Genomic DNA, 14390 nt, shown 5'->3' with positions numbered 1-14390 from the left:
TGCATGTAGAAAAAATTGTACATTTTAATCAAATACATAATCAGCTTCAAATTTTGGCTTCTGCTGCTCAGTTCCAAATGCCCTATTATCTGCTTTAAATCTTTCTTTTTAACTGTCTATACAAAAACCATATCCTCTGCAACCAGTTGTTCTTTTGGTTTTATCTTTTATCCTTCATGCTCTTGTTCTTGCATCTCCCAATAGGTTAACTAGTTTTCTTTGCCTACTGTTTCTTTCCTTCTCCTGAGAAAGAGGTGCCTGAGCCTTTAAAACCAGGATATTCAAGAGGGGCATCTTTTTATTTTGGGAGGCCTCTGCTTACAAAAAGCACAAGATGTTGCCAGGAGCTTTTCTTCTTTTAAAGAGGGAGAAATAGCAAGCAGTCATTAAACAAATCATGCCAAGGGAATATCTTTAAACTAAATGGCATTCTAGAGTGGGGGGAAAAATCTTTCTCCTGGAAGGCCAAAGAAAAATCTGCAGAAAGTAACATCTCTGTCCACAGCAGATTTTAAAAAATGAAAAATGATAAGTATGTAGAATTAAGATTCACATGACAGATGCCATTGACTTTTCTATTTAGCTGCCATTCCGTTATAATCTATATACAGTTCTTCTGTTTTCTGAAATGTTCAGGCAAATTCAAAAAATTAAACATGTACAAACACATCACAATCTGATTAGGATTTGGCTCCTTAATGTGTAAAAATTAATATGTAAATAAAAGTATCAAGGAAGTCTGTCCTGATCATATGCAAAGTATATTCCCATAAGACAGCTTTCCCACAAGATGTGATTTACCTGTTTTGGACTACTCTTCCCATAAACTTTTACCATAATCTTTGAGAGCCAGTTGGTGTAGTGGTCAGGCATCAGACTAAAACTCGGGAAACTCTGAATGGGTGACTTTTGGCCAGTCTCTCTTTCTCAGCCATAGAAAGTAGGCGATTAGTTCAGGTTGTCAGGACTCAGGACTGACTCAAAGCAGGGGTGAAATCCAACAGGTTCTGACCGGTTCTGGAGAACCGGTAGCGTTCTCCAGAAGCTGAAATTTTGAGCAGTTCAGAGAACCGGTAGCGGAAATTTGGAGTAGTTCGGAGAATCGGCAAATACTACCTCTGGCTGGCCCCAGAGTGGGGTGGGAATGGAGATTTTGCAATATGCTTCCCCCAGGAGTAGTGAGGGAATGGAGATTTTGCAGTATCCTTCCCCTGCCTCGCCCACCAAGCCAGGCCCACAGAACTGGTAGTAGAAAAAATTGGATTTCACCACTGACTCAAAGGCATATATAATGATGTGTACGTCATATATAAATAAATATAAATATATAATATAAAATGTATAATAAATATATTGTATAAAAAATAACATCTGGGGCATCACCATTGGCATTGACCAAATCACTACCAGTCAATTGCAAAAGGCAGCGTTACTTGGCACAGGTAAAAGGTATCCTGCAACGATACCTTTAATACTATTCAGCAACATCTGCCTGTCCCAGGTCTTTGGGAAAGAGTTAACTGTCGAGTGTCAGAAAACTCCTCGACACAAGCTCCTGGGGAATATGACCCACCTGAACATGAGCAACTGTATAAAGCACGATGGGCCAGAAGAACAAAGACACGGTGAAGGGGGGTGTTGTAGCGCTTAGCCTGGCACGGTGATATCAGGTGGTGGACGGTATAGGGAAACGGGGGGATCGATAGATATAATGACATTAGTATAAAGCAGATACCGATGATACAAGAGAACAGCGGCAATCCGGAAGCAGATGGTGAACCACAACGAACCAGAATGGGATAGATAGCGTGGTTACTTTAAATCTATAATAGAGCGAGAGCGGGATGTTTGAATAGCATTCTATAAAGCCGGATAAATGGCGGAACTGGCCGTCTCCGACTTTAATCCTCATTGAAGAACTTCAGCGCTTACTGTATGACCGCCATGTAAGCTACGATTAAACCGGATAGCCTCACCTTTTGAGCATGTGCGTGTGGTGTTTGTCCGGCGAAGCACAGGCGGTTCCAGATGAAGCTGACAGACAAAAATGCCAAATCCAGTCTGACAAGCATAATGATGACAACGATGACAAAAATCACCATCAGTCAACTGCAAAGAGCAGCTGGGAACAGCTTACATCCTGTGACAGTTCCTTCCGTCAAGCAACATCTGTCTCTCCCAGGTTCTTGAGAAGGACCCAGTAGGTGGATAACAATGCAAACTCATCTGGCTGTGCACCCAACCATAATCATTTTTTACAACTGGAAATGAAAAGTAAACATTTAAACATCTGGAGATGACTAAAAACACCTGGAACTGGAGTGGACTACAGTATATTTCCCTAGAGAGCTTTCCCTAGAATGGACACCAGCAAGGGATGTTGGGAGTCATAGTTTAACAATGTCAGTAGGCCATCAGCTTCTTCATTCAAAATGGGCTTTATATAAGGCATATAACATGCTCATCTTACTTTCTAATTTGCACTGTAATCTTCAGAATGTCAAGTAATCTTACTCTAGGTTGGTTGTATTTTATGAACGTTGCATTAAACAATATTTTCTTATGCAGTATTGCCTTTCTTAAATATTGTAAAAGACCCTTGAATTGAACGGATGGTATGTAAAAATATAAATAGAGCACACAAGAAAATGGAATTTATGGATAAATAGCACTATGGCAAGCATTTTTCAAATACCTAGGGCAGGATTTACAAAAGCACAGAACCTAACAAAAAAATTTCTCGTGAGCTAATTTAAAATTAATATCCTCCAATTTAGCAAAAAGACCAAAAACGTTGTTGCAAAAGTAATCTTTCCCATACCGGGAGTCGAACCCGGGCCGCCTGGGTGAAAACCAGGAATCCTAACCGCTAGACCATATGGGAAGGACATATTCAATTTATTTCCCCGGCTCAGGTCAAGACTGAAGAAAGTCAAGTCAAGCCAGCCCGTGCCTGCCATCTTTTGGAGGGACAGCAAAGTGCTTTAATTTAAAGCAGTCACTTTCCTTTGCATTGTCAGTCCTATGCAGCAATAAGACTACTACAGTAGTATCTTAAATGAAAGAATACCTTCTGTGGCCCGCTGGAGTCTCCCTACGTTTACCTGATAGTAAATTCTATGAGGAAGTTAACATCCAGGAAGGCGCATTTAGGATTGCAGCTCGAGGTCCCTTCGGACCTGAGATGTTGATCCAGACTGCATAATTCCGAAAATCCACCAGAGGGCAGCAATGAGGAAGAGGATTGTTTCGATTCCTTGCCATCCAGCGTTAATCCAGAGGTTTGCAACCCAACAGCTCCCCATAAGAGCAACATCTTCCTCTGATGAATCCAATTAAGGAGTAAGGGAAAGAGGTAAACTGGCGGGAGATAACTGCAGACACCTGGGATAGCGTGGGGCAGAGCTGGTTAAAAGGCAGCTGCAAGCTCTCCTCCCTAATGTTCTCTTCTGAAATTGCTTTTGTACTGATGGGGAAAGTCTGAGTGATCCTACGGAAGAGAACTTTTAGCTTGGTAGTTTTGTCCTTCTCATGTTCCAGCAGAATGGTTTCATATCTTGCAATAAGGTGAGCTTAGGGGGATGGTGGAAAAAGTTGGAAAAATTTTATCTTACTTAAAATAAGCTTTCTATTTGGGATTGTGGGTCATATTAAACTGCATTTTACTTAACTGTGGTTTATTAGATAAGCAACAACTGGTTGGGTTCACACAGCTTACAAAACTATCAATATAATAGCTTAATGCGATACGTGAACCCAAATATTTGACACAATAGAGGGCTAGCTTTCCCTAGATTTTATCACTATATTCTAAAAACCACGTAGCTTCTTATGCTAAATTGTAATGTGGTTTGTTTTTTTTTATTTTGGCTTAATCATCTATTAGTTGCAAACCATAGCAGATAGCTTAGTGTGTATAGTTAAATAATTAACTATAGTTATAAAGTATAGTTCTACCTGAGTCCATCTCTAACCCAAAATTTGTGAGCATGGGGGTAACTTATTGCATCCTGTGATTTTATTTGATTTGGCTGGATATGATGGGTCAATCAATCCATTGTGGGTTGTAAACCAAGCACTTTCTGAAGCCAGCCAGTGGCACCATTTGACTAAACTATGGTGGTATTCTAAGATATGAACTCAGACTGGATGTATTATGCTCTCTCTGGGTTTGCCAACAAAAACCAAGATGTGATTTATTTGATATTTGTCAAAGTGGTACATAAACCCATCATCTCTACTGTGCCTTATGGGTTTTGGCTTAATGGAAAGATTGAGTCTGGGTGTTAACTTATTCTGGCAATGGATTTTCTGTGAGAATGGAACTGAATGAAAGCTACTGAGCAGCTGCTCTTCCTGCAAGGGAAGACCCTGAAATGGGTTTTGGATTTCAGCTGCGCTGGATCCTGGAATCTCAGGTTATGCTGCAGCTAGCCAGCATCTTATCAAGCATACCAACCAGCCTGGGAAGAGTGAGGAGGGTGCCCCTTGTGATTGAGTTGCCTGTATAAAATGTGACCTGTACCGTAATATCTCTTTCAGACTGTTTCTCCTCGTTGTTCTGGTCCCCAGAATGTGGCTCCAGTTTGTTTCTCTAACAGGTAAGCAGGAGGCTCCGCAAATGCAAAACAAACTGCTTTGTAAGATCTTTGTATGGCTTTGACTGCCTCTGGAGAAGGACATCTCAATGGTGTAGAACAGGGCTGTCAAACTCACGGCCCACAAACCGGATGCATCATTTGCTGGCCATGGCCATGCCCGGTTTAGCGAAGGGAAAAAAAGTCATGATACAAAAGGCATAACGCTGCCGTGACGACACAAGTTTGACCCCTCTGATGTAGAGTCACAGGTGTCCCTCACCCACTTTTCTTCCTTTTAAAGAAATAGAAGGCGGCCTAGTCCTCACCTTGACTAAGCACACAAATCGGGAAGAGATTCTGTCTTGCTCATTCCCAAGGTGCAACTTACTAAGGAAAGAAATTGGTACCTTCTAGAACAGGGGTGTTAAACTCAATTGAATTGAGGGCCACATCAGAGTTGTGTTTGACCTCAGGGGGGCAGGGGCAGCGGAATGGACATGGCCAGGGTGGCATAGCCAGCTTGATATCACTCATGTCAGGGGCGCCTGTAATGGCCCGAGTGCTCTGGCAGTGAAAACGGGCTCCCGAGTTCCGTTTTCGGCTGCAATGGCCTCCTGTAACCCTCTGCCAGCAAAATTGGAGCTCGGGAAAGCTGCACATGTCCCTCACGAGCTCCATTTTCAGCTGCGACAGCCTCCTGCAACCCTCTGCCAGCAAAAACGGAGTTTCATTTTCATTGGCAGAGGCACTGCGGGCCACTCCTTCACTGTTTCCAGGGCGGCTCCACGGGCCAGTTCTAAGCACCCCGCAGGCCAGATCCGGCCCCCGGGCCTTGAGTTTAACACCTCTGTTCTAGATACTTTGACTAATAATTTCTTCCATTATTCCTTATTAGAACGGTTAATAAGAAAGATCAGATCTGTAGGTTCAGTTAGAGATAGCAACAGATATTATACTTCTGGCTATTGCTCCATTGGAAAAGCATCTTGGGACTCAGACTTGGGCAAAGCTCTCTTGTTAAATTCTTCCAAGCTCTTCCATACCATATTCATAATTCATACAGGTTATGCACAGAGTGAGCTGGTTTGGTGTTCTTTATCGCAGCCTTCCCCATCTTAACATGCTTTAGTTATTTGGATTATCTTTTAGGCCTTTAGTCTCTGGCTGGAAAGAAAGGAATTGGAGTGTAAAATGTCTGGAGAAGCTGGTGAATTGGTGCAGGCTTCTCTAGTTATCAATTGGATCATGTCAGGAATTTCAGATATTCTGAGCAGTTGCCTAGCCCGGTGGAGGGATCGTGACCTGATCCTTTTGGAAACTTTGTTCCTCTGCTAAAACAAATCCAGTCAGCTTGCAACATCCCTTACAGGGCAATTGTTGGGAGAAATAGGCAAAGGAAAGACTAGATACACCACTTTGTGTTCCTGAATGAAAGATGAGATTAACATCTAATAAAATATTCTTCCTCTTTGCGGTTCAGATCAGGTGGAAGTGGAATGTCTAGGTAGCCTTGCAAAACTCAAGTTGAATCCGAGTTATTTCCAGAACAAGTATGTCGGTTTTGCTGCCCTGGGTGAGTTTTGATCCTCCTCTGTCTTTTATTGTGAATTGTTAGGAATTCTTCAATCTGATCTTTGTCTCTTAATATGGTATCCCATCTGATGATGCAAGGGTGAAGTAATGCTATTTAGTAAAGCGGTGCAGTGCATCAGATTCAATCTCCAGAGAATGTTTTAAAATGCACCGCAGGAGCCTTCATGGAACATCTTGCCTGCAGCATCTTAAAGCAGCCGGGTCTACTCCCAGGATTGTCTGGCAGCTGCCTTAAAATGTTGCAAACAGATGCAGTGTTCACTCTCTGCAACATCTTTCAGGAAGTGAATCCAAAGAACTGTGTGGCTTTCTCTCGAGTGGTTAACTCTAGGTTCTAGGAAAATGACAATAACTTGTGCTATAGCTTCAATTTGTCTTCCTACATTAACCTGGAGGGAGAAGCTGAGAGTCCAGGTCAAGGACTGCTGCTCCATCTGCAGGGAGAAAGTGACTATTGTTGGCCTTTTACATCCAGCCGCGGTGAGAGAACGGCTGTGGCCATCCGCCTGCACTGCAACCATCTGATCTGGTCGCCCCATCACTGTGAGAGAGTGAAGGGGCCCCAGCTTCATCCTGGCCAGCCTCTTTTGCCATCTCTCACCTCAATGACTATCTTTAAATTTCGCTGACATCCAAGGTTCCCCTTTTCCATCTCATCATACTTGTATGGCTTATACCTCGGCAGATTTGCTTGCGCTGCGAGATGCCCCCCTCTCGCGGCGATGGCCTTCCACTCTATCGAAGGCCTACCTTAAGGATGGGCTTTGGAGCCCCGAGAGGTGGCATGTTTTAAAGCGGGGATTGAGGGTTTTTTTAATTAGGGTTTTTAATAATCTTTTAAGGGGAACTGGGAGGGCGACCAAAGGGGATGGGGGGGGGTAATCCACCTAGGTCAGGGCCCAGCCTGGCACAGGGTAACGGTCTGGAGGGCGCAGGACGAGGGATTGGGGATGTCATCAGCACGGTGGATGGGAGGGGCAGATATGGCGGGAGCAGAGGACCTTATCTTGTGCCGGGGGTGCGCACTCGCTACTTGAGAGCGATTGCACGCCCCGGTCCTCAAGGCTCCCCTCGGATACTAGGTGGCTCAGATACTCAGGACCTGGGCCTCCGGCTGATGCTGTGCAACGCCAGGTCTGTGGTAAATAAGGGCCCCCTCATTTACGATCTTATTCAAGAGGGGGGAGCGGACCTGGCGGGTATTACGGAGACCTGGTTGGGCCCGGAGGGAGGGGTCCCTCTGGTTGAGATGTGTCCACCAGGCTTCAGAGCATTCCATCAGCCGAGGGCCCAGGGGAGGGGCGGGGGGGGTGGCGGTTATTATTAACGAAGGTCTGGGTCCGAGGGAGACCACTGTGCCACAGATTGCCGGGTGTGAGTCCCTCTTTGTGAGATGGGGTCATGGGGTTCAGATGGGCTTGCTGCTTACGTACCTGGCTCCCTGCCGCGTGGCAACGGCCCTGCCCGAGCTACTCGACGTGATAGCCACGGTGGCAGTTGATACACCCAGGCTTATGGTCATGGGTGATTTCAATCTGCCGTCCGTTGGTGAAACGTCAGAGATGGCTCGGGAGTTCATGGCTTCCATGACGGCCATGGACCTGACCCAGTTAGTTCATGGCCCCACTCACAGGGGGGGACACACGCTGGACCTGATTTTTGTCTCTGGCCAGTGGTTGAGTGGTCTTATTATACGGGATATAGACATGAAACCCTTGTCATGGTCAGATCACTCACTCCTTCATCTGGACCTTCGAACCGCTACACCCCGCCGCAGGGAGGCGGACCCAATTAGATGGATCCGCCCCAGGCGCCTGATGGATCCTGATAGGTTCCAGACGGAGCTTGGGCCAATTCCTGAAGATCTGGCACACGACTCGGCCGAGGACCTGGTAGCTGCCTGGGATCGGGCGGCTGGTGGGGCCTTGGATCGAGTCGTGCCTTTGCGGCCTCTGACCCGGTGTCGATCCCTCGCGGCTCCTTGGTTCACCGAGGAGCTGAGGGAGATGAAACGCCGGAAAAGACGCCTAGAGAGTGGTTGGAGGGCCAGTCTCGCTGAATCTGACCGAACACTGGTAAGGTCGCATATTAAGACCTACCTAGTGGCGATAAAGACGGCAAAGTTTAACTACTTTTCCGCCTCTATTGCGTCATCAGGGAATCGTCCGGCCGCCCTGTTCAGGGTAACCCGCTCCCTGCTCCATCCGGGAGCGCGGGAGGATCCCTTGGAAGGCAGGGCGGAGGATTTCAGACAATACCTGTATGACAAAATCGCTCAGATCCGGGGGGATTTGGACTCTGACTGGGTAGATCAGGGCAAGGTGACGAGGAATAGTCTTGAGAATGTTACCTGGGAGGAGTTTGATGCTGTGACTCCGGATGATGTGGACAGGATTCTGGGGAGACTTAGTGCGGCCACATGTTTACTGGACCCGTGTCCCTCCTGGTTGGTACTGGCCTCCCGGGAGGTTACACGAGGCTGGCTCCAGGGTGTTATCAACGCTTCGTTGAGTGAGGGTCACTTCCCCGCCGCTTTGAAAGAAGCGGTGGTGAGGCCTCTCCTCAAGAAGCCGTCCCTGGATCCGGCAATATTGGCCAACTATCGTCCTGTCTCCAACCTTCGCTTCCTGGCGAAGGTTGTTGAGAGTGTGGTCGCGCGACAGTTTCCACAATTCTTGGAGGAAACATCCTATCTAGATCCGTTCCAGTCGGGTTTCAGGCCTGGACACAGCACGGAAACGGCATTGGTCGCGTTGGTTGATGATCTCTGGAGGGCTCGGGACAGGGGTTGTTCCTCTGTTCTGGTCCTGTTAGACCTCTCAGCGGCTTTTGATACCATCGACCATGGTATCATGCTGCACCGGCTGGAAGAGTTGGGGATGGGGGGCACCGTATTACGGTGGTTCTCCTCCTTTCTCTCCGACCGGTCGCAGTTCGTGTTGGCAGGTAGGCAGAGGTCGACCTCAAGGCCTCTTATATGTGGAGTGCCTCAGGGGTCGGTCCTCTCGCCCCTCCTGTTCAACATTTATGTGAAGCCGCTGGGCGAGATCATCCGTGGCTTTGGGGTGAGATACCACCAGTACGCTGATGACACCCAGCTGTACATCTCCACCCCAGGCCACCCCAACGATGCCCTTGAAGTGATGTCCCAGTGCCTGGAGGCTGTGCGGATCTGGATGGGGAGGAACAGGCTCAGGCTCAACCCTTCCAAGACTGAGTGGCTGTGGCTCCCGGCATCCCGATATAGTCAGTTGACTCCATCACTGACTATTGGGGGCGAGTCGTCGGCCCCCACAGAGAGGGCTCGCAATCTGGGAGTCCTCCTGGATAGGCAGCTGTCCTTGGAGGAACATCTGACAGCTGTAACCAGGGGGACCTTTTGTCAGGTTCGCCTGATCCGCCAGTTGCGGCCCTTTCTTGATCGGGATTCCCTGTGCACAGTCACTCATGCCCTCGTCACCTCTCGCCTTGACTACTGCAACGCTCTCTACATGGGGCTCCCCTTGAGGAGCACCCGGAGGCTCCAACTGGTCCAGAATGCAGCAGCGCGGGTAGTGACGGGAGCAGCCTGGCGCTCCCATGTAACACCGCTCCTGCGCGAGCTGCACTGGCTCCCAGTGGTCTTCCGAGTGCGCTTCAAGGTGTTGGTTATCACCTTTAAAGCGCTCCATGGCATAGGGCCTAGCTATCTTCGAGACCGCCTGCTGCCACCGACAATCTCCCATCGACCCTTGCGCTCCCACAGAGAGGGCCTCCTCGGGGTGCCATCAGCCAAACAGTGCAGGCTGGTGACCCCCAGGGGGAGGGCCTTCTCTGTGGGGGCACCTACCCTCTGGAATCAATTGCCTCCAGAGATAAGGAGAATCCAAGACCTCGGTGCCTTCCGCCGTGCCCTTAAAACCTTCCTTTTCCAGCAAGCCGGGCTGGCCTAATTTTTTTAAGTGTTTTTAAGTGTTTTGTTTATTGTTTTTAATTAATGGGGCCAAATTTATATATGTATATTTTAACTGTATTTTAATATTTGTACTTGATGTTTTTACTTGGCTGTTCACCGCCCTGAGTCCTCAGGGAGAAGGGCGGTATACAAATTCAAAATAAAATAAAATAAAATAAAATAAACCTCCCTTCATTCCATTTGGAAATCACATATTTGGGTCTGTTTACTGCCTGGATGGGAGGCTGTCTGAAACTCCCACCTATGTCCTCCACTTTTCCATTGAAGGAATATACTTAATGGTTTCTGTATGTTGTAATTCCTCTACATCTCCCCACCACCATCAGATTAAAAAAAAATACCATTAGAACTATTAATATCAATTGATTTTTGAGGCAAAAGCTATTTTAGCAGCCATTTAATATTGTAGACATCTCTTTGGTGTGCTGTCTTCCTTGCCAATGATGGTCCCTATAATTCTGATGCATATTTTCTCTACTCAAGGTCTCCATCTTTTACACAAGGGAAGAAATGACTTTTCCCAAACATTTGCAAATCTGGATCTGGCTTAAGTGAAAAGAAGGCCTGTGCCGCTTATTTTTTATGCAAGATCAAGCTTGGCAACAATATGGTGGTGATAACCATGCTTAGAAACACAATTTTCCTGTTTCTAAATAACCAATATATTTGTTCTTTCAGATCGGTTTGGCAGAGCTTGGTCGATTGATGAGGTCCAGGCTATGAAATGTGGCTATACCATTTTCCAGGACGCTTGGGGGAACATTGAGTTCCGGGCCTCCCTGATTGGCTGCTACACTCAGATAGTGGTAGGCAGGAGAGGTGTAAAATGGTGGACTGGCTGTAAACCAGGCTCTAGAATTCTATATTAATGTCTCAATTCTGAAACAATGATTTGTTAATCATCTTCTTTTGGGCAAAGGCTGCAGGTAGGGTGTTGAGGAGACTATAAGGATGGAGCAAGAAAGGAAATGGGTGTGATCAAAGAAAAAAAACTATGCTTTTATATTGTCATAAGCCAATCTTATGACAATAAGATTGTCAAACTCTTGTCAAACTCACCACGTCATGTTGCTGTCACGTGACATTTCACTACATTTTTCCCATTCGTGGAGTGGGGGTGGGTGTGGCCTGTGCAAAAGGCATCCTGCCCACGGGCCACCAGTTTGACACCCCTGCTGTGAGGTGTTCAAAGATTTTCCTCATTATACCCACGGTTAAGATGTTTAACTTGAATCTACAAAAATCTGAGGGATCCTGGGAAAAAAAATGCAGAATGCTGTTCCCAGGTTGGAAGATGTATTTGTTGGTAGTTGCGAAGTCGTGTCCGACCCATTGTGACCCCATGGACAACTTTCCTCCAGGCCTTCCTGTCCTCTACCATCCCCCGGAGACCATTTAAGCTCACGCCAACTGCTTCAGTGACTCCATCCAGCCACCTCATTCTCTGCAGTCCCCTTCTTCTTTTGCCCTCAATTGTTGCCAGCATTAGGCTCTTCTCCAGTGAGTCTTTCCGTCTCATTAAATGGCCAAAGTATTTCATCTTCAGGATCTGGCCTTCTAAAGAGCAATCAGGGTTGATCTCCTCTAGGACTGACTGGTTTGATTGCCTTGCAGTCCAAGGGACTCGCAGGAGTCTTTTCCAGCACCATAGTTCAAAAGCTTCAATTCTTTGATGCTCAGTCTTCCTTATGGTTCAACTTTTACAACCATACATTGCAACTGGGAAAACCAAACACTAACCTAGGGGTAGGCAAGGTCATGATATTACTTATCACTACTTATCTTCTTAGGCTACATGCAGTCCTACTATATAATTGTGAGTTGCCATCATCTGGAATGGTATAGGATTCCTGTCTCTATGAAGCTTGTAATTTGTTCTGCAACACTGTTAACTTCCTGTTTGTGATGTTGATGTGGAAATTGTAATCCTGTTCCAGCAGTTCTGAAGATGTCCTTTTCCTATACAGTACGCCTCACTAGCAATGATGTACTTTAAGTACTTAAACTAGCACAATTTAATAGCTTGGAGGCATCATTTCTATATGCACGTCCAAAGACCTTGCTGTTAATTATTGTTTTCTTCTTTCTGCAACCTTTTATTCAGGATGATCAGCAGTTCACGCTAACCATACAAATCCAGGCAGCAACAAACCCAGAGATGCACACTGCAACTTTGCTTAATGTCCCTGTGAGTTGCTCGTATGGCCCATGGCAGCCCAGGGAAATCGTCTGTGAGACAAACTACATGGAGGTAAGTTTGGAGAACGGTCAAGCAACCCTCAACACTGATAGTGCTGCACAATCAAAATTGTGATTGTTGTTCAATTTTCCTATGAATGTGTTGCCTGGAGGTCTCGGGTACATCATGACGGTGGACAGCTGAACTGCAATTGAATAGCTCTGGTTCTGTGTATGTTATATAGAAGTAATGGAAGTAGAATGCAGTTGGCACTTTAATCTGTACGGGCTCTTAGATTCTCCTTTAGGGTTGTTTTTTTTTTTTTTTAGTATCGCCAGGTTAAAGCCTGTAAGGCGAATAATTTGAAAAGAGATTAATACTGGAACTGTATGTTCTCTTTTATGGATACCAATTGCAGAATCTGTAGCCAAGAAGTCCTAATCCTCTGCCAGAGAAAGTCACATTTTGCAAGTATAATTCTGTATTAAGGCTAGATGTTGAATTGTGTCAATTTGGGAGAGGCAATTTGGGGAAGGATCAGGACGTGAATATCTAGCCAGTCTCTGCTTTCAGTCATCCTAGCATTTTGACAAGTACTCCCGATACCCATAAGCAGGGCTGTGTGCTCTTCTGTTCGGTTGCCTGAGATAACATAAGCATACCCAGCTTTCCACTACAGGTGGTTCTCGACTTATGATACTTCATTTAGTGACCGTTCAAAGTTACAACGGCACTGGAAAAGTGACATCACCGTTTTTCACATGACCATTGCAGCATCTCCATGGTCACATGACCAAAATTCAGATGCTTGGCAACTGACTCCTATTTATGACGGTTGCAGTCCCTCGGGGTCATGTGATCACTTTTTGCGACCACCTGACAAGCAAAGTCAATAGGGAAGCCAGATTCGCTTAACAATCGTGTGACTAGCTTAACAACTGCAGTACTCACTTAACAGAGATCATAAGAAAGGTGGTAAGAAAGGTGGTGAAATTGGGCAAAACCCATTTAACAAATGTCTCAGTTAGCAACAGAAAGTTTGGCCTCAGTTGTGGTCATAAGTCAAGGACTACCTGTATAGCCACTGGATTTGACTCACTAAGATGAGATTGATGAGTAGTTCAACGGATGATAGACTAAGGCAGTGGCTGGATTTCTGTCATGTGAATGTGAGACCATGGAATATTTTTGGTATTGGGATAGTCTATTTGAGTGAACATTATTAGCCTCTTGCGTGATCATGCCAGTCATTGGATCCAGTTGGATTGGCAGCTGAATCTGGTTTCAAGGACAATGCTGGAAGAAATCCTCCTTCTGCAGAAAGGACCCAACTGCTTAACTCCAGAACGATGGGTCAGTCCAGTCTAGGGACTGGGGGAAGAATAATAGAGAGCTGGGCCCAGAATTTTCTGCACAAGGTGGTTCCTTTTTTTTTTTTAACATAGTAAGGCTGGTTCTGTTTTCAGATAACCTTGAATGTGCCTGGAGGTAAATTTGAAATTGAACAGTTGAAGTAACACATATAAAAAGCCATGTTATACCATATAAAGAGCCATATTATACACCACACACAATATTACACCTGTCCAGTATCTGATTTTGTTAGTATAAACAAAATCACTGGCTAGATGGCTTAGACCAGGGGTCCTCAAACTTGGGAATTTTAAGACTTGTGGACTTCAACTCCCAGAATTCTCCAGCCAGCTATGCTATGCTGGCTGGAGAATTCTGGGAGTTGAAGTCCACAAGTCTTAAAGCTGCCAAGTTTGAAGATCTCTGGCTTAGACATTTGGCATTTGAACATAGATCTTTTTAACATTTCTATTTTATTGTGTTTTACTAATCTAGGTGAAATGTTAATATATTGTAGTGATATGTCATAGCCTAAATACCGGTAAATGAATATACCGCACCTATCGGTCTGAGAATTTAAGCAAGTAGAAGTAAAGACAACGATCTGTCCTCAATTTTCCACTGATCCATGATGGAAAACTCAGCTGAAGTCAGGGAAGCACGCATACGTTGTTAGAACAGACTAGTCTCTTTGATAGAGTAGAAGGGAGAACGCTTAATATATAGCATG

At 45.6% G+C, this 14390-nt stretch overlaps 1 protein-coding gene and 1 non-coding gene across 2 annotated transcripts in view; one reads left to right on the top strand and one right to left on the bottom strand.

The window, feature by feature from the left end:
- Positions 1 to 2812: 2812 nt before the first annotated feature.
- Positions 2813 to 2884, bottom strand: TRNAE-UUC (transfer RNA glutamic acid (anticodon UUC)). The gene has a single exon. It is a non-coding gene; the product is annotated as a tRNA-Glu (tRNA).
- A 1689-nt stretch (positions 2885 to 4573) lies between these two features.
- Positions 4574 to 14390, top strand: part of LOC139310283 (uncharacterized) — a 30503-nt gene continuing 20686 nt past the window's right edge. Inside the window, exons 1-4 of the mRNA XM_070934444.1 lie at positions 4574 to 4601; positions 6061 to 6153; positions 10807 to 10934; positions 12233 to 12379. Of these exons, the coding sequence (XP_070790545.1) occupies positions 4574 to 4601; positions 6061 to 6153; positions 10807 to 10934; positions 12233 to 12379 (396 nt within the window). The remainder of the gene's footprint in view (positions 4602 to 6060; positions 6154 to 10806; positions 10935 to 12232; positions 12380 to 14390) is intronic.

The sequence above is a fragment of the Pituophis catenifer genome, unplaced genomic scaffold (assembly GCF_029215685.1).
Source record: "Pituophis catenifer annectens isolate HBS135680 unplaced genomic scaffold, rPitCat1.0.hap2 SCAF_2, whole genome shotgun sequence".
NCBI classification, from domain to species: Eukaryota; Metazoa; Chordata; class Lepidosauria; order Squamata; family Colubridae; genus Pituophis; species Pituophis catenifer.
The sequence above is the reverse complement of the archived record's forward strand: the minus strand, read 5'-3'. Positions and strand labels throughout refer to the sequence as shown.